General features: G+C 37.1%; 1 protein-coding gene across 12 annotated transcripts in view; it reads right to left on the bottom strand.

The window, feature by feature from the left end:
• The window catches only part of LOC112574047 (tyrosine-protein phosphatase Lar-like), a 112454-nt gene that overhangs the window by 52364 nt on the left and 38427 nt on the right, over positions 1-21663 (bottom strand). For 9 of the 12 annotated variants that reach the window (XM_025254845.1, XM_025254856.1, XM_025254851.1 and 6 more), the window contains 6 exons: positions 20660-20704; positions 19138-19443; positions 16139-16168; positions 10905-11081; positions 8672-8782; positions 5170-5439 (listed from right to left, as the gene is read on the bottom strand). In XM_025254845.1, coding sequence (XP_025110630.1) covers positions 5170-5439; positions 8672-8782; positions 10905-11081; positions 16139-16168; positions 19138-19443; positions 20660-20704 — 939 coding nt within the window. Of the gene's footprint in view, positions 1-1968; positions 3206-5169; positions 5440-8671; positions 8783-10904; positions 11082-16138; positions 16169-19137; positions 19444-20659; positions 20705-21663 lie in introns of those variants that run through there. The other 3 variants (XM_025254854.1, XM_025254855.1, XM_025254857.1) reach the window with 3 other exon arrangements.

The raw sequence follows: 21663 nt of genomic DNA, 5'->3' as shown, positions 1-21663 counted from the left end.
CACTAGTCATGAACTGCCCACGCTGGCGCACGTGCGCGTGATTTGCAGCTTGAATTTTACTGCAACCGCACCCATACCTCCACCAATCCCCACCCGCACCTAGCGCGCGACAGTAGTACCCTAACCCTGACGCATCATATGAAACTTGTATTTACTCGGCGTCCGCTACGTTTGACTGCTCCTAGTTCCCCTCTCTCTAGGCTGACCAGTACCTTCCACTACGCTAATGGACACGCACAGGCACTATGACAGACGGTGCTAGTTCGTCCCAAACCCATTTCTCTTTCCTAATAAATTTCAAAAAGCTATCAACATCCGACTAGCGCTGCTCTAACCAAGTAAAGAAATCCCCATCAACACCAAAAGCTTGTCTCTCTTCGTCCCTTGTACGGGCGTGCACGCACACGCTAGTTGTGTGTTCAACCAGAGACGTTATACCCTATGGTTCAACGCGAAAGAGTATGAGACAAACAGGTTTAATATAGTTGAACCATAGAATTGTATTTCTTTAGTGTGGCGTCAAGAAACACGGGATAAAGCACAAAGGAGTGGACTACTACACATAGGTGCGACGACAACATAGTTGCCAGTCCTGATCTATTATAAAGGGCCATGATACTTTGGCTGTGGTTTTTGTGGGTTTTGGGGTGGGCGATCTGAGCAAGTGGAAAATGTGAATGGTGCTGTGAAGGAATTTGATCATATTACTACTCTATAAAGCAGTGATGCCCAACCTTTTTCGGCCTGCGGGCCATATCCATTTCGGACAGCCGTGTCGCGGGCCATATCCATTTCGGACAGCCGTGTCGCGGGCCATATCCATTTCGGACAGCCGTGTCGCGGGCCACTTCACCGCAAAAATACAAAAAAAAAAAAATATATAGAGCAGATACCATTTTTATTAGAAACAAGTTGTACTTACCATTAATTATGTAGTAATTAGTGGGATATTTGAAGTTGTTTTCCCGAAACCAACTTCTGAATGTCCGGCCTCATCGTAGAGACACCAAGTCGGAGCACTGAATCGAAATGTTCGTCCATCGAAAAAAAGATTGAGAGACGCCCCTACGTAGGGATAAATACTTCTTCTTCCCTTTTTTCGTTTTTTTTTATTATTATTACTAACATGCCGATTTCCTGCACTGTGGGCAGAAGTTTCGCGGGCCGGATGGCACCGGATATGGCCCGCGGGCCGTAGGTTGTGCATCCCTGCTATATAGCATTTAAGAGACTAACAGGAAAGTGTATCGTCTGCTTTTATCTGACAGCCTCCTTTACACTTCAACCACACCTTTCAAACACCAATACCTGCAAGGTTTTCTTGCTCAGGATATTCCCATTCTGTGCACATATAACCATTTATCTGAGCCTTTTGTCTGTTTTGTTCGTGCATATTATACGGCACATTAAGCGGAGCAAATAGCTGTTGGTTTTGTCCGCTATTTCACGACGCATCACCGAAAGGAGCGCAACGCTTTGTCCTGTTACCTATTTCATTTGCCTTTCAACAAGGTGACTATTTCTGTTAGCGTACATTTAAACAAACTATCAACGTGTAAATGTATATATGATCAATACATTTGTGGAATTCAAGTGCGATTCAGTAGCTGATGGATTAGTCAACATCAACCGTAACTGTATGATTAATGTAATTTCTATGCGGCTACGTACCATGCACAATGCAGCACGTCACGCACTTGTCGGAAACTTGAAATAAAATCCTCAGCAGCTTTCCGTTTATATTTCCGAAAAAAATCTGCTGAAATTCTGACAACAACATGTAGACATGCTAGTGTTTGATACAAGCTGTGCGAGGCACTGCTAGGTGCCGGACAGTGAGTACTTTCCAAGCTTTAAGGCAGTGAGCGAAAACAGATCAGCTAACTACGGAGGGGGCTGGGGTGAAAAAAGCGCAAGAAGAAAAGACTACAAGTAGGCCCTTAAGGTTAAAAAATACAAAGTACAAACCTAATTCCCCCGTAGTGACTTCGAGGGGGGCACTGGGGGTGCTTCTGGCTATGTTACTGACAGCCACCACACGGAACTGGTAGTCGGTGAAGGCCTTGAGGTTGGTGACGGTGTACACATTATGCACAATGTTCCTTTTCTCTGTGTAATCGGCCGCAGCATCGTGTTTGGGTTTGAACTGAATAATGTAGGAGTATACTGGTTCGCGGCTGCCACTATCCCACGAAAGTTTCACCGAGGAGGCTGTGACTTCGGAAGCAGTTAAGCGGGTGGGCGAGCCAGGCAAGGCTGAAGGAGAGCAAGGAGATGTAAGGATGCAAATTACGAACAAGTAGCAACCAATACTTGTCTTTGGTAATAACAAGCTAACGTCTTTATTACTATGTCTGATGGTACCCATGACAGGCAGGAGATGCGTACTATGCCATAACGCAGCTGAAAATTCACTCGATGCACGAAGTTCACCTCCCAGACCTAAACGTGACAGCCAGTACCTACGCCAGCACCAGTATCCAAGCGGCCAACGGTTATTCTCTAGCACTGGAGACACAACTGTCGAGACAGGTCAACCATACACCAAAAACGTCCTACAACAATATCCAGAAGCGAACACGTACGCTGCATCAGCTAGCCATCCGCGGACACTTAGGTTAGTAGCTGGCCCACTCGCAGGTTGGATTTCACTCTGGCCGCTGATGCTGTATATCAGGCAGTATACAGTTGCTCCGTGCGGCTGCTGAAGATGCGGTCCAACACGACCTATCAGATCTCGCTCTCGCCAAGGCTCCACCTGTCGGTACCGACACACATCACAGCTTCGCTGCTCTCAGCCTACCGGCTTTTGCGGGCCGTCTGCAGACACAAGACTGCAGGTATGTTAGGAAAGTCAGCACCTAGCAATCTTTTCATCAGCAACCTTTAACACACGACTTTCCAAATGTCCTCCATCCTTGGAATAATAACCAAGTATACTTGGTGACACTTGCAATCATTTCTCTCCGTGAGAAAGTTGTTGGCTGGTCAGTTAATGGTCACTTACCCCCTCTGGCTTAGTTCATCCCGCAAACAGGCGAGTAGCGGCCGCACGGCTAGCACCGAGGACTAGGCCGTCTGTGCACAAACAGCACTAAGCAAGCAGTCTGTGGCCGCAGCCAGCAGGCTCTTTCCTGCAAACACAAGGGCAGCGCATACCGCCACAGGCGAGCTGGAACGCTTGATGAAAGTGTAAAGCGTGTCAGCGCTATCCTCGCCGTGCGATTTATTGCGTACAAGCCGTCAGGAACATATGCATATGGGTGTACACACACCCCGTCAGAAGCCCTGGTCTGAGCACCGGCACCCGTCTGCCAGTGCCAGTCGCTGCTCTCAAGGAGGCAAGATAAGCTGGTGATGTACAGGCAGCTGTGCTGTACACTCCCAACACAAGCTTCTCCTGTGAACGGCCTACTCAACTAGCCACACTATAAGCCTTCATCACAATGGGCGAGAAACATGGCTTTGATATCTCTTGCGCTTAAATTACACTAAGAAATATTAAAAGGGAAGAAAGATGAAACATTCAAACTGTATTAAAATGTAACAAACGACATGCACAATACAGCATGTCTATTTAACAGAAAATTTGATCATCAATATATCTATAACAGATTTGTACATGTTAAAAAAAAAACCACAACATAAACACATCTGAGCTGGGCTGTATATAGCAAAATCTATAGTATGGTTAGATATTAAAAATACATATTAAAACCAAACTTTGGGGGAACCCTTGTCACATTTTCAAAATCACCCTTCTAAAAAAATTTGTCACATTCATCTGTTATCAGGCTCAAACTACAGTATCCGACTTCTGTCTGCTGAGTAAGATATCCATATATGTATGACTGGTTACTAAATAATACCCCTCCCACACCTGGAAAATAATATTGCTAGTGCAACAAAGAAATCTTTTGTTAACCTAAATAAGTGCACACATACTGGGTAAAGAGAGACCACAGTTGCAGACTGTGCAGTGCATGGTGTCACAGTATTTTCTAAAAGAGGTTAAAAAATGTAATGGAATTCTGGTTAGCTTAAAACCTTAAGCTCTATAAAGAAAATCTCACATCTTTTAGTTTTGTATTACAATGACAGCCATATAAAAATACACCCCTCTCTGCTTCAATCTTTTTCATTAATCAACTCTAGCTCTTGTCATTTGCACTAGTCTTCTTGGGTGAAGTGAATGTTCTTGCTGCATGCTTTTTTCAGCCATGACTGTGCCAACACACAGCACTCCTTATCATGACTGTTTCTATTTCCAACCACATTTCCCTCTCTCTTCACAGTTTATATGTCAAAAGCACACTTTAACCCCTTTGTGACAACAGCAAACCACTCCAGCTTCTATATTAAAGTGCATACTTCAACCCTTCGTTTATGAGGATGACGTGAAATGCTAAATAGGTCTTCTGTAGTTTCCAGGTTAGAGTTGCAATAACCCCTTGATTTCTACATAGTAATATAAAAGGCAACACAGGAAAAAGTAGCACAAAGTGATGAAATTTTGAAGGTATACCAGCTTGGTAAGTTAATAGTGCCACTTTTAAGGCTATAGAAAGTTCTTGTTAAAGTTGTGACAAGGAAATCTAGATGAAGACAACTGATATGCCAGGTCTGTCTGGTTCAACTATTAGTAAGAATATAAAAACTAAACTGTGCTTGACACTCAAATAATCACATAGAGGAGAACTAAAATGTCAAGGATATCCAGGTCTATATGATGACAAAAGCCGTGTTAAGTTCCATATAAAATGCATAAATTTATACTCAGAAAAATTTATTTTCCACCTTAAAACTCTTTAAATTTACATTCTTACTGCTTTCAGCATCCACTAATACATCATACAACTATGTGGAGTGGTCAAATGACATACTGATATACAAATGTTTCATTTTCTCCAAAGAAACCATAAACATCTACCTTCCACAATCAAAAGGACAGTGTGACAATGGTGGTTCAAAAACACATTCTGTAAGCTAATGACAACAAAGGATTCATATATACATTATGGCCATGCAGCATATGATAATAGAAAATATGATAAATTGTTTCTTCCCCACCTTAAAATCCCAAACATCAATAGCTACTGCTAGCACGACAGCTTGTTTAAACGTCAAACATCAGAAGAGGCAAAGCCAAGAAAGTTAATGTTCTCTTACCTTCCACAATGACTTGTACCACATGCTCTATGTTGCCAAGATCAGAAGAGGCTTCACATGTGTAGTTTTTGGATTCTCGTACATCTTTCAACTCCAACACATTCTTTCCAACAGGAACATTATCCTCATCTGTCAAATCGTATGCTCCTTGTCGCCACTTAACCAAAGGCATTGGAGAGCCTACAGCTACACAAGTTAGGTTCACATCGGATCCTGGCATCACATTCTGATCCTCTGGCAGAATGGAAAATCTTGGTGGGACTCGCCGAACTAATACATGCACATGCATAGAAAATCAAATTTTATTATCCAAATACCTGCAGTGAACAAATAAAAACTTACGTATAAGAAAAGCAGTACATATAATTGATGAATCATAATAACACCCTATCACACAACTCACCTAAGAAAATAATTTCTTAAACAGCAGAAACGCCTGCAGACTGCAAGACAAACTACAAATATACTTTGGCCTGCACTATTGTTCTTTCCATTAAAAAATTAGCAATTAACTACCTGAAAGAAAAGTAAAAAGAAAAAAAACTTGTAGAAAAAAATGATGCCTAAATAACAGTCTTTTGGGGTGAAATAACTGGGACACTAGCACCTTTTATATATTTTTTTGGAAGAATATCTTTAAAGGATGCCTGATATTTTTAACTTGTTACAGTTAAGTTTGATTACTTTCTAGGCAATGCAGCTCATAAAAACGGAAAAACAACCATCATATCATGATGCAATTAGGGGTTAATTCTGCAAATAATGTATTTTGTTCACATTCTCTGGAGGAAAAGTATTTCAGAGAAAAGAAAGTCAGCCAGCAACACAATACTTGCACACATCCACACACATAATATCCTTCACACATAATATCCAGCGAGTGCACCAAGCATACCAAACTAGATTAAATGTATAGTTACGACTATATAGATATATTGATGTGTTGCACAAGAAACTAATCTGGGTTCCTGTGCGTTATTGTCATTCAGTTACCTGTATTAGCATTCTATATATTATACATTAGGTTTTGTGAATGCAGATAGCGATATTTACAAGACCTCAAAGTTATATTTTGCACCTAGGATCTATTTTTTTTGCCCCTACTGTAATGATTTATTTTGTGCCTGAAAAACAGGTGACGCATTTCTGCACTCTAGTGCTAGTGCTAGTTTTGTGTTGCAAGGTTTCAGATGCAGTCCAAGGAAAATAAATCCACTTAAGATGATAACTGATAATCATACCATACAAGCCAGGCAATGGCAGCAGCAACAGAACTGGAGACATTTGCTGCACTAAGGCTTATCTAGAGAGATGTAGCTTGTTACACAAGTCAACCATGTAAATGCTGCAGCTATTATGATTTGTACATTTATTGCAGTGTATTCTGAAGTGAATAGCTGTGCATCTACTGTGTGACTGCCATGTGTGCACATCAGTCCATTCTTTTGACATTAATGATGCTGCAAAAACACCCAAATATTCTCAGCACACCTCAAATGCACATTTATATGACACAATCAAGGAATACAAAATATCTGAGTGATATATGTTAGTCCCCTGCCTGAATACATAAGTGTATGGCCTTAATAAAAATGCACACTTCAGAATGCTGGTCTAAAATTGGTTATTACTACACTTCTCCCCAAGCCATTAGCAAATAAATGATCTTCTATTTAATAGTACAAAATATTTGCTATGGGCAGGACAATGACATTTCTGTCTTCTTTGCAGCAGAACCAAAGTAAAACATCTTATGCTGCATCATTGGAGGAGTCAGTTGTCCTAGCTGAATAACTTCATATGCACAATTTATTTATTAAAAAATATGTGTATATACATATATTTTAAAATGATGTTCTATATACACATAGCGTTATAACTGAAGAAAAATACAGTGCAACTATTAAAATTATAGTGTGGAGTATGAACAGCCTGTGTTCTATTTACATCAGAGCCCAATGGTACGACAGACCTGAGCTTACTCTTTACAAGCTCTTAACTTTCAGACATTCTCAAACACAGACCTTTGTCAGATTTAAATTTAACTATGATTTATATTTTATGATTGATAATAATCTGTGAAAAATCTACAATGCTTAAGAAAAGGCATGTTCAACAAAAAAAAAAGTACTTGCATTTTCATTTCTTTTTTATATATTATGTTTATTTATATAGCACTTTCCCCACCATTAAAGGTGGGCTCAAAGTGCTTTATTAAAAAGACAAAAACACAAACATAATAATAATGGATGCTGGTCTCAAAAACAATCACTGAAAAATAGCTAAATTCTAGAAGTAAGATCATCAGTTTAGTTTCACAATTACTGAGAAATAGCCAGATTTTGTTCAAGAATTTCCGGACTGAAATACTGGAGGTAGCCATCAGCTTGTTGGGGTAGTCATACTGTTCACAAGCGCTGGGCTCCTACAACTGCAGAAAGAGAGTTGTGGAGACCAGTGAGACATACCTGTCCACTAGCTGATATTAAAACATGGCTAGCCTTCACACTCCTATGTATGACACCTTTGCTATGCAAATATTCCAGAGCATGCAGTCCACCCCGAAAGATATATGTGACTGCTAGCTCCAGCAGATTGCTGTGAAAATGACCATGCAGAAGGTGACGGCAAGAACCATAGCCCTTAACAGGCATCACTGTCCACAGTTATGTGGAAGAACAGTCTCATGTTGTAGCTGCTTGATTAATACAACTTCTTTCTGTATATAAGAGAACTTGGAATCTAAGTTTTCTACATCAATCTGTTTAACAGCCACCTACAGTCTTGTTGGAAAGTGCTGAGCTAGATGCACTTTGTCTATTCTTGTATATAGCTGACAGACACAGGCCACAGTGTCAAACTGATGATGATGACTCACTGATGTTGAGAGTGACCTTCACCTTTTTTTCTTTCAATGAATTTGAAATTTTAGGGCAACATAGTTGAGAGCAGAGCACAGTCCTGGCACTGAAGAAGCAAAGGTGACAGCAGTCAGTAACACAAATACATCTCATCACCAGACAATACTGCTGAAGAGAATAGATCCAGAATCTAATCTACATAACATGCCGCGATGTATGTGGTTCATCTATAATAAATGGAAAACGGCATGGTCCACAATGCTAGAACAACTAAAAGCGTCAGTAACGAAGGAACAAAATCCAGTACAGTCAAAAATCCAAGCAAGATGGAAGAACAGGAGACAGAAGCCGTTAGTGGAAGATTCTATTGTAAGAAATGACGCAGCACAAGCACTGAAGAAAAATCCATAACAGAGGTGAAAAGAAGTACACAAGAATGTAAAATCTATGGACTCCATAAAATCTACTATAGTACTTAAAGTATTTGTCCTAGTCTCTATAAACTTTACCAAAGAACAACTGATATTTGTCTTCTCAAAATCATTCCTTCAAACAAAAATATTTCATATGAAACAATGGTTTTATTTTGAAAAAAAATGAGTTATGTTTTCCTTATATACTACTTCAAATATGAGACTCACCTTTGACATACATCATAGCTGGATAAGAGTAAGCCACTCCCAGTTCATTCTCTGCCAAACACTCATAGGTGGCTTCATCTGATTCTTGGCTGTTGTGAATTTGAAGGTATCCTGATAAAATGGAAATTAAACATTTATATAACAAACCTTATCCAACAAAACGAAAAAAACCCAACAAACATCACCCAACCAAAAGTAGAACCTCACAAGCGCAAGTGAATGTAGCACCATTTTTCTCTTATTGTGTATTCATGTGCATGCACATCATCATGTGAGAGGGAAAGAAAAGGCAACCTCATGTTACACCTGACTTTTACTATGTAACCTTGCTGTCGTCATTCTTTACTGAGTTTACTCAGACATACCAGAGATATCTTAAACAAAAGCATTAGTAAAAGGTAGCTGTATAAAAATCAATAAAAATGTATGTATAAAATGTATAAATTTATTTAAGCAGAAATCATCAAATGGAAATATGTGGTCTTCATTTTAAAAAGCATTTTGTCTTTGATATCAGCAAATAACAAAGACTGAGAGGTCCTGACATCTTTAAAAATTAAAACTGAATAAAGAAAAATCAAAATTTTTTTTCCAAAGAATTAATTTAGTAACAGGAATGTAAAATCTATGGACTCCATAAAAACTACTACATTACTAAAAGTATTTGTCTTACTCTCTATAAACACTATCAAGTTACAACTGATATTTGTCTTCAGTCTTAAAAGAATATAATCAAATATACACTTCAACATATCATTTGAGAATGTCAACTAAAATGCAGATGTTTCCTGGAATCTTCAAAGAGTGTGTTTATTTGTTCTTTTCTTAAAAGAAGTTTCATCATCACAAATGATTAGTAGCAGAACAGAGATGTCAGGGTTCCATGACATGGGACTAAACTTTTGCCTAATGCACAACCAACTACTGCTGGGTAGCTTCCCTTGTTAATCTGCCTCTTACTGTAGCATCCTGCTTGTCTCCAGAATTTTTTTCTCCTCCAAACCTTTCTTCAAATTAAAGTATTCTGTTTGATGGTTCTACATTTACAAATGATGAAAAAAGGCTTGCAGCAATGGTAATCTGGAAGGTGAGGTGGAAGTTAAGGTTTTGCCTTTCATTTATACCAAATAATTATCTAAAAGTAAACCACTTACTTCCCTAGCTTTTGGGCGATTTGTTTGAGTTTAACTCTGTGCCAGCAACTAGGGCTATATCACGGCAACAGAAAGCAATCTTCACTTAACAAGTTCAGGGAATAAACCTCCTGAGTGATATAGCCATAACATTCTTTTAAGAGTCAACCAAAGAAATAAACAATATGTAAAAGAGTGGGTCAAGTGTAAAAAGGAGTGGTGAAACCCAAACAGGCCACGGACAAACCGAAAAACCATAAGGCAAACGGTCATCAGGGCATAAAATTCCTTAAATCTGATAGTAAAGTCCTATCCTCCTAAAAAATGTAAAGACTGCTGCCAATGGGACGGGCCTGAACAAAGAATTTTCTGTAAAAAAACTGCCGGCGGATAATCTGGAGCTCAGGACAATCATAACATGTACCACACTAAAACTTCCCCTACACCAGGGGTGGGCAATTAATTTTCCCAAGGGGCCGCATGGGACATTGAGATGGTTTTAGAGGGCCGGACCAATATAGTTAACTCAGTTTTACTCAATACCGTATATATAGTATATATACTGGCAGGCAGGCCAGAGACAGGAGGCGCCCCTGCCTTTGCCCAGATCTGCCCTACACCATGGACAAACTGGGGGTTGTTCACCTCATAACAGGTGTCCTTGCATGGCATAGGTGTGTCATAACTTTAATCTAACAAGGACCAGAGTGTCCCAGTGGCGTTGCCATAGGGATAGCTTTTGGGTGAGGATTCACCAAATTTTACTGAATACATAAACCCTATTTTCTCCCAGACTAAAATCATTAAAATTTGATATGCATTAATTTTATGCTTTTTAAGAAATGAACTTCAAATGTGGTCAGCTATTTTTAAATGAAAATGCAACTAGTTAATCTCTGCTTTGATGAATCATACATCTTTTTCACTTTAATTTGTATAATTGCTATTTCTTGTAACAAAAGTTTGAGTTTGCCATTTTACTATGTCACAGAAATAATCTGTGCAAGAGAATTTTTTTTTTAATTCCTCAGAAAATCATGCACAAGATGATCAAAGCATACTATATAACTGCAATCATTTAAATTAGTAGTTACATATACCTGATTCTAGCAGCTGTATTCGTGGGTCACTTAGATCAACTGGTACATAATCCTTTAGCCACATAATGGTGGGGTCTGGTTCACCAGCAGCCTCACACTGCATGATGGTGCTGAGTCCTTTCTCCACTGACTTGAGCTTCGGATGCAGCAAAATGCGTGGGTAGCCTGATGGGAACTCTATACACACACAACCACCACTTATGAAGACAAATCTATGCTGCAATCACTTGTTCTTTAAAGAACAGATGCAGTTTTAATTGTAAATGTCAGGCTTTCTCTTTGAAAAACAAAAGATTCTAGGTCATCTTGAATGTGTGAGTCACTCAGTGAATGTGAAGAGGACCATGAACATAAAGGACAACAGTGTAGGCCATAAGTCCAAATTCCAAATATAAGGTAGTAAAAAAATACATTGTAAAGACCGACGAAAATGTTGGTTTTAAATAGTCATATATATAAATACTCAGAGGCAAAGTGATATGATCCACAGAGACAGTCAGTTACTTTAATTTGTTCATTAAAATAACCTACAGTGTGTGAACCAAGTCAATAAATACAATGCATATAGGCAGACCCCAAAACAAATACAGTCTAACAGCATCAAAGAATAATCATGTTGTTAGGGTATAACATGGTAAATAAAGAATCAATCTAAAACATGTTCTGATTAATGCTACCAAAACACTTTCCAAAGAACTTTTTGGCTCATCTACATGATCCCAATATTATTTATGAAGGGTTACTTCACCTATTTATCCTTATAAGAACAAATAAGATCAGGTATTTAATCAGGTTTAAAAGAAATATCTGTCTGGCATGCCTAAACATCCATAAAGTTCTTAAAGGACTTCAAAAGTGCAAATAGATGCACAATGAATGAGAAGATAATGGCAAAAATGTCTGCATGATTAGTACACTGAAGACACTGCTATCAGACCCTATTATTAAGTCAGCAAAAATACTGCAGCCAAGAAATCAAAAGGGCATAGAGAGACAGTTTTAATTCAGTTTTCTTTTCTCATTTTTAAAATTATGTATTAGTAGTTACAATAGTTTTATTTTACCAAAGGCTGAGACAGCCATTGACACATTATATAACACAGTTCAATTCCTTTCTTAAGTTCTAAAATACCCCTTTCCCCAATATTCTTACAAAGGCTGAAATAACAACTTAGAATGAGTTCTTATTACATCCAGTTTCATCATCTGACTAGATTTACTTAATTTCATAATCTATGACTCACTAAGACAAAAAGCTTTAAAAACACCTGCCAATTCCTTACTGCCACTTGCCATTTTGCCACCCATATGAAAAAAAAAAATCTTTTCCTAGCTAAAAGTAGGCCAATGATTAAAGACACTGTGCAACCCAAGCAGACTAACAACTAACTGCTGGTCTAGACACCTTTATATATGAATCAAATGTTCTAGCTTTTCCAGGAAATAGATATCTTGTATAAAAGTATGTTCAGTGAAATGTTGCTAAACCATTCTTATTTTTGAGAGTTGATAGTGTCTTTTAAAAAATTAGGCAGTTAAAAATTTGTAGAATGTGAACAATAAGCTACAATAGAATAGGGCACAGAGTAATAGTGATACTTGTTTATTTTTAACAAATAAATACGAGTATGTTATCAGTAGCTTGTTTGAGACTGGACTTCTGTTCAAAGTCATGTCAGTTTCAAGATACCTGATTTTGCAAAATACACAGATATGCAAGGGTGAAAGCAGCTCAGGATTTTAAGCTTAAAATAATGAATTTACGATTCATGTAGTAACAAGCTATTTTAGATGCATCCATATATAGGTAAGATTGCTTTTAGTTTTATTAGTTTTCATGAACATGTAGTGCATCTTCTTTTCTTCTTTTTACTTAAATCTTTTTACTTTTAAGTCATACATGAGAAAAAAGACTGTGCATACTCATGTGCACTGTAAACATGATTACTGTTACTACTGTTAGTACTTTAGGTATGTAATAATTTATATATGTAAATGTCCTTAATTATTACAGAGATGTAAACATTGGAGTTATTAAGGTAAGCATATAATTTGGAAGAAAGTACTGTCCTATGGTGTCCAGTCACTTAATCCCCAGACACTTAATCCCCGACGTGAATCCCTAAAATGAAATTTTAACTATAAAAATTATGAAGCCAGTTAAAAAAAATGTAATTGAAATTCAAATAATTATTTTCATATAAACATCACAATAAGTTTTACAATTAAAATAAATATTGAAATACATTAATAATATTTAAATCATGCTATTAACTTCAACGTAATTTGAACATCTACAACAGGGATGCCCAACCTACGGCCCGCGGGCCGGATATGGCCCGCGACGCGAAGCTTCTGGCCACAATACAGGAAATCGGCATGTTAGTAATAAAGAAAACCTAAAAAAAAAAAAAAAAACAAACCGAAAAAAAGGGAAGAAGAAGTATTTATCCCTACGTAGGGGCGTCTCTCAATCTTTCGATGGATTTCATTCTTGATTTTCGTCTTGGGAGGAAACCAGTGTTTGAAAACGAGGGACGTCGCATTCCACAGGGGATTAAAGATCTTTTGATTGGTTAATGCTGTTAATATTTGAATCAGTCGTTAAAGAGATTGAAAATACAGACTCAGGGCTTTCTAGCAAGGTATAAAACAATGGGGTTCTGATAAGGAAGCAATACCGAAACAGCGTTTGAATTTCGTCATTTTCCTGCGGAAAACAGGACGGATTGCCTTGGGGTACCTCGATTAAAATGTATTTTAAGACAATTTCTAACTTTTATTTTAACAAGACAACTTTAAATATCCCACTAATTACTACATAATTAATGGTAAGTACAACTTGCTTCTAATTAAAAATGGTATCTGTTCTAATTTTTTTTTCTTATTTGTATTTTTGCAGTGAAGTGGCCCGCGACACGGCTGTCCGAAATGGATATGGCCCGCAGGCCGAAAAAGGTTGGGCATCACTGATCTACAACATTAGTTAAAGTATTTAAATTGTAAAAGTTATTGTGATATTTATATGAAAATAATTATTTGAATTTCAATTAAATCTTTTGGTGGCTGCATAATTTTTATAGTTAAAATTTCATTTTAGGGATTCAGCGTCGGGGATTAAGTGACTGGGAACCCTGTCCTATGTTATTTAATTAACAATAAAACCACTATTCAACATATTCCTTCAAAATTTTTTACTGAAGAAGCACAGACCATAAATCTTTATAGAAATTTAAATTAGAAGGCTGCAGAAGTTTTTTTTTTAAAATGTAGTTTGTATTTAGTGAGGTAGAGTATAACATGACATGAATTACACCATGTAAATGGTTGTCACTCTTGTCTGCACAATAAATAAAGATATCACTGCCATATCTTGCTAATACATTGTGCACATGTTCTGTAATGAAATGAACCATTCTCAAACTGACTGGGCACATTAGAAAAATAATTTTAAAGTACACACTTAACTGCCAAATTTCTTTGCTGTGAAAACACAGTTTCCTCTGCACCTACAGGTCTGACTGAGGTTCAATTTAAAAAATGCCATGTAATTCACAAATTTTATAAAAATCAGATGAAAACTTTAGGAAATGTTTTGACTATGGTGACGTGAAGAAAATATACTCAACTTCATTAAAATATGAATTACATCAAGAAAAGACTGTTCTGAAGCCACTTATTTAAATTTCTATAAAGAGGGATGGTCCAAGCTTCATTAGTCAAAATTTTGAAAAAATATAATCAGGGCTTCTGCTTACGCAAAAAATTGCGTACAGTACGCATTAAAAGTTAGGAGGACCCCTTCAATTTTTGGTCAATGGGGTCCCCTTCAAATTTGGGCGAAGAACAGGGACCCCTTAAAAATCTGAAGAAGAGGTCCCTGGGACCCCAAAGAATTTAGCCTTAGCAGAAGCCCTAATAATAATAAGTTGTTTCATCATAAATTGAAAAACACAGGAAAATACCATCTTGCAAGTTATATGCTTACCTTAAATCATTTGGATGGAAGTGTTGTTTTAGTACAAATAATGTTAATTACCGAAAGCAGATTTATCTGATTATTATTTAATAATAAATATAGTATATTAGTAACTGGACTATCAGCAAGTAAGAAAAATCAGGTAATAATAGGTACATGACAAATCTTCAAAGACAAACTCAGAAAATAACTCAAGTTGTCTTATTCGAGACACAGTGCCTTGTACAGTGATAGCTCACTAATCAGTAGAAGGTGCACTTGCAGACTGTGGTGTGGATGCTAAGTCAACACTGATCCAACCAGAAAAGAATACATGCAGAGTAGCCACGAAGTTTGCGCTGATTAAGAGTTGTGATTATAATCATCACAGATTAAATAAAGCATGAAACTTCTTTTGAATGTGTTACAAATTGCGTAAATTATATTTAGTTTTTTTCTAGAACTGAGAGATCCGATACTAGTGAACAGACTCAGATTTTGTTGAGGTACAGTCAATTCAGTCAAAATAACTGGATATACAAACAACAATGTTATAAACATACATTAAACAAAACTGTTCTAACATACATACCACGTTCTCTAATAAACAGCTATATATTGTGACAAATCTTTGCTGCCAAGAAAAAATAACTGGTGTTTTTAATAGTTAATTTTTAATCACAACTTTTTCATCTGAGGCTACTAAGTAATTATGTGTGTTAATTATCTTGAAATTGTTGAACCCACAGAATATCTCACCTGAATATATATTTACACGTACATGAATGCACAGAAGTTTTTCTTCCAGTTTTGTTTTAAAAGGCAAAAAGCAGTAGCCTGGCAGTGAAAACAACACACAGACCTGCCAGGCCAAACAACACTTAGGACAAGACAGCACTGATACTAGGCAGTGTGCAGGGCGCAGCCAGGAAAGGCAGACAACACAGCGGGGCAACAGCTCCGCATGGGGGCAGCACAGAACAGTCTTTACTACAATGTGACACTACAAGCCCCATGTCCTGGCTACACACAACATACAACACACATAAAAAAACAACAACAACAAAATATAAAATAAAAGCCCCAACAAAAACAGGAAGTAAAATATGCAGGGTTAACAACTAGGAAACTGCCCCAGCAGAAGTGAAGCCGATGATGTTCTCTATCTTGACATATTCAAAAATGAAAAAAATGTATTCAAATACATTGGGTTTGGGAAAATACAAATTTGTTTTTGATCAAAATAGCAAAGGGTTTTTTGTTGACTATATGTTACCTTTATATGTAACCACCCATGGATTACCACCTGAAGAGTAAGGAAAAACAGCACAACAACATTTACATGGACAATGTAGTAAAGGGAAATGCAATTTCTGGCAGATGAAACAGCAGCAAGTAGCCAAGATTTATGAGCTTAAGGTGGGCTTACTCCTACATAAACCCTACAAAGAAAAACATGCTCTCTTCAGCAAATGATGCCTTAGACAGCAATGATGAATTTACTTTAAAAATCATTATACATATTAAAAGCTGACAGATTATGCCCCCTCAATAACAGTATTAAGATTTAGACTACCTTTAAAATTGGGCAGCAGATTATCAGAATGATGCTGTTAATTGTTCAATTGTAAAAACTACAATGCTGCCATTTACAACAAATTCTACAAACATGATTTCACAATTGCTTCTTCCATGGTTGTTAAATTCTTCTCTGTATGCCATTACACCTCAAACCATGAATGCTTTGATGATTTTACATCTTCCTAATCATTTTTACATCTTCCTGATTTATGGCGTGGTATGAGGTGGTAAAATGCACTCTAAATGAAGGAATATGTCAAAAATAAAACAATATTTATGCATATAATGTTTACAATTTTTTTTTGCAGGATTATTATTACCTTAAAAATTAACCATGTTATAAATTGTGAAAGACCTTTGGTCACGAAATTAAAACTATCAATAATTTCTATTAAAAATATTTGCATTTCTCACTGCTAGTTCTTTTGAAAAATATCAGTCATAGTTTATCTGGTCACCAAAACAAACTTTTAACTTTTTCAAAGAAAAGAGCTCACTTTTATTAAAACTAGAATACATTATTCTTCCAAAATATTAAATTTTCTTTTGGGTTGCTCCTGACAAGAACATATTTTAGCATTAATAAATTATGAAACATGCTGCTAAAATGTGGCAGCTAGAATCTATTACAAAGTGATTTTCAACACATTTACTGATTGGAAAGTTCATTTAAGATGTCCTGAAACTACTCATGTTTCCATAACACCACCACTTCCTAGACAACTACTGATACTTGTAGAAAAAATGATAAACATAAAAGTTGTTTTTACAAATGACAGGAAAGGGTTTTTTTTTTTAAACAAAATGACAGCCCCACCGCCACCTCAATACACAATGGGGATGCTGGTGGGTGGAAAAATCATCCTCTGATCAATACAAGACAGCAATTCCTTCTGCCACATCTCCCTGTGTGCAAGAGCACAGCGGCAGTGCCAGCACTGTGCCATCGTGGTCCTAGATGCTTTCATGTGGCCTGTACATCGCAACAGCTTGCTTTGGCCGCCAGCCCTGGAGGCCAGGCCTTATTGATTGGAACATCGTATCACCATGGCAACCCTCCTCACTGGCATTGAGCAGACACCAAAATGCAGACACATCTGCTTGTGAACTAATATTCTGTGACAGTTTTGCCTTTGACCTTGTACAACTAATTTGGAGACAGAAAAAGTGAGGGTTGAGTGTAACAGTGCCCTGTTCACAGGGGTGATATACTGTAAGAATAAACCACTGTTCACAATTTTAATTTTCCAAATGAAAACCAAATCTTAATGTCTGATACATCACTATGCATTTGCATTATTAATACTCGCTTCTGTCTCCCAATGTTTCTTGGACCACGGACATACCCAGCATTTCCTCCTGTTTTATGAATAATTATAAAAATCTGCCTCAGGTTATTTACCCTTCCTAAGGCTTCCCTGGTCATAAATCACTCCTAATTTGATATATTTCTATCTTTACTCTATAAACAACACTAAAATTTCATGAAGATATTTAAAATTTTTAAAATAATTCTAGCATTAACATCATCAGAGTACTATAACTTAAAATGGAGGGCTACAATGCTGTCTACTGACATGAATCTAATTTGACTATTTAGACTACATTTGTCTTGGCACCAGTAAAGTTTTATTGCTAACCAAAATGGAAGGTACTACATTCAATATCTCCATATGCATTGATCAATACTGATCAATCTTGGTGTTGACCCATGGTGGACATGCTGCTTACTAAAGAATGATTTGCTAAAGGCTACAAAGTTGCCACAATGCCTGGTGGTTATGAATTTCCTTTTCAAAATTAATCAATTATCTGCTGGTGTGGACCGATGACTTAATTTTTCCCCCAAAAAGAGATGAGAACTGAGAGAAACAAGTAAGGGTGATTAAAGGACAAAGCCAATGGAGAGATGGGACCATAGTTTTAGTAAGGCCTGTGTACAGGCCTGACGAGAGGGGGGGGACAGGGGGTCTGGTGTACCCGGGCCCGCGGCTGTCAAGGGGGCCCGGCCTTGGTCAGTGGATTTTTTTTTCTTCTTCTCCTTTTCTTTTTCTTTTAAAGAAAGGTCTAAGGACAGAACACCCAAGCATTACACATGCAGAAGTTGAGTTTGAGTGTAGATATTGAGATTCGAATTGTAAACATACATTATATACTGGGAAAATAATTTACGATTACAAGTACAAGGGGCCTGGAGAGGTCTGTCCCGGGGCCCGGGCTGGCTCTCGGCGGCCCTGCCTGTGTACACAAGTCTGACCTCTTGCTGTGCATTCTCATGTTTAGAGACTTGTATCTTGAGATGAGAAGTGACACATTCACCCAGATTTTGGGAAATAGTATGATGCACCAAGCTTCCCCAGTCATTAGAGAAAGACTGCAACCCGCCTAGACCTTTCATTAATAAAAAGATTTTAAAAAAAAAAAGCCTTATTAGTACTGTCTGCAATACCACGCCATAAATCAATCAGCTCTAGACTGCAAAAAATTTTCAACATAGTTAAATAACTGATAATAATGTACCAGAAGCACAGGATTTCAGTATCCTGTGGTCATTGCTCACTATGTGAAAACTGTGCTTGTTAGTTAAACCATGGAAACACCGGAGGTGGCCACAAGCAAGTACTGATTCACATGTGGGAAAAAAATGGTGAGTTGTAAAAATATGTTTATACACAAATAGTCACTGCATCTTACCCCCATTGACTTCATCCTTCTTATAGACGTATAATGTTGCATTTGCGCGAGCTTCTCCTAAAGAATTGGTGGCAACACAAGTATATAACCCATCTTCTCGAGCAGCTCGAACTGGCTTGATCCGCAAAACTGACATATGAGGTACATCTACAATTTCGTAACGAGTACGACGAGAGACAATAGTCTTCCCTCGCTTCTCCCAGGCAATTGATGGAGCTGGGTTGCCTGATGCTTTGCAAAAGAAGCTGGCTGTGCCATCTTCTGCCACTTTCTGACTTTTGGGGGCCAAGGTTATCTTTGGAGGACCTGAAATACACAGATAAGTAGACATAAATATGTCTCTAAATCCATCCTGTCTGAAGACAAGTATGTGCTGTTTATGCCTATGTGTTATCTGTCATGTGATACTGTAGATGTGATTACATGATACCACTTTGTGATAAGTTTACATCTATACATTTACTATAAAGTGGAGGAAACAATTTTTAGATCTTCACTAAATATTCAACTTCATACAACAGATGTCCCCAAAAATAACTTCAAAAATTATAGATCTGCTTAATATCAACCCAATAACACCCTGGAAAATGAAAACCTTACTCCAGAATAATTAGAACAAAAGTATTTCAAAATGAACACAAGGGATCCTAGAAATACACCCCCACAAAATCAACTACTTTGAACCAAATCTTTCTTGCTCTCTCTCTCTCTCAAACACACATGTACATGCGTGCACAAATATATTTATTTATATTTGAAGATGTTCATGTGTGCAGTGAAAAGCAGCAAACAGCTGTAACTTACAAAAAGTACAGTAAATTATCATTTTCTATCAAAAATTAAAGTGACCAAATGTATCTGCTGAGCCTCAAAACTGCTATAAGAAATGTTTTTTAATATTAAGTAACACTTTCAATATACGTAAACGACGAAAATTTTCAAATTCAGGGCAAACAAGCATTTTTTAATTTTCTATTTCTCTGAAATGTTTACAAAAATCTTCATCCTAGACAAATTTCTAAAAGAGATGTTTTAATTATGATGCCATCAAAGAAACTTTTACATCTAAAGATGAAGATATTTAATACAACGGTCCTGGCTTGCAGCTATAGTTGTGACCTTTCATCACAACCCATTAATAGCATGGATCCAGTGTGTTAAGGGTCTGTAAACAAGTCCTCTATTCACCAGTAATTTCCAGACAATCATCAAATAATTAGTTTCTTAAGTTTGAACTTAATTTTTCTTGTTATGAGGGATGACCACAGGCTGTATATGATTTTATTTGCTTTTATTCCAAATAACTAAATTAGGGAGTCATGCTAAGGCTCAAATGATTATCATTTCTAAATAAAAATAAAAAAAACAAAAAAAAAAATTCATATATCTTAACAAGTGGGGCGAACATCTAAAATATCAAATATGTTTACTTTGTATTAATTATACATTTAAAGTACCATTAAAATTAATAAATATCTTAGAGATGTGGTCAAGCTTATACAAGTGGTCACTTTCTACTTACTCTGTACCACAGGGTAGTACCGGAATAAAGTCATGTTTTCTGTGCCTGTGAGGAACAGAGTTGTAGGTAAGACCTTTGTAACTTTCATTATCAAACCCACAATGAGTATTTGTGCCCAAAACCAATGTCTAGAAGAAGTGCCAGCAAACCAGATTTTATTATTGGCTACTGTTTTGTATACGTGTCTAGAAAAAAAACCCAGAACTGCACAGTTGAATAAAAGCCATGATGCAAAAGCTTGAAACATTGCTGTTTTAATGTAAGAATAGAATAATTCCTTTATCACTGTCATTTTCTTCTTTAGAAAATGGCCTTTGGGCATACACAGACCAAAGGTTTAATTTCCTGGTGGTCCTGAAAATGTGAAACTGCTGAGATTAGAGTCCACAAAACGTTCAACTATTTCACACTGTTCTCTGCTTGTCTTCCTTTAAAACAGCAGACCTCCATAGAAGTAAAACCTGTCAGTAACACTTAGCAAAAACAAAATAGGGTCAATATCCTTGATAAAATGCAATGCAGATTGAATGTACAGTATACCAAACAATAAATGTGTACTTTCAGCTTCAACATTATTTAGCAGTAAATTTTCTTTGCATGTGACAAGATCACATAAAACGTTCTGTTAACACTGTTAGGGACAACAAGGTTTATTTGATAAAATTTATCATACCGTTCTTTAAGACAGGTAAGACTATAGCATAGACCTAAATCACATGGTCTGTGACCGATTCTTGCCATGCTTAAAGTCTAAAGTCTGTATGTTAGTGATACCTTCAACACCTAAATGTATGGACCAGGTGACTCTCCTATGCAAAGCACAACTTTACAGTAAGACCTTGATAAATTAATGAACTACACTGAAATATGATGAATGATATATGATGCAGAGACAGAGTAAGGTTTAAATAAACCATTTCAAAAGGTAAAGGTCCCATGCTCCACTGGTCAAAGAGGTAGTCAACTGTAATTGGTCTGTTTTTGTTTGTGAAACAGTGTAGGGA

The sequence above is a fragment of the Pomacea canaliculata genome, linkage group LG10, assembly GCF_003073045.1.
Source record: "Pomacea canaliculata isolate SZHN2017 linkage group LG10, ASM307304v1, whole genome shotgun sequence".
In the NCBI taxonomy this organism is placed as follows: domain Eukaryota; kingdom Metazoa; phylum Mollusca; class Gastropoda; order Architaenioglossa; family Ampullariidae; genus Pomacea; species Pomacea canaliculata.
Note: the sequence above shows the minus strand (reverse complement) of the source record. Positions and strands in the feature narration are given on the sequence as shown.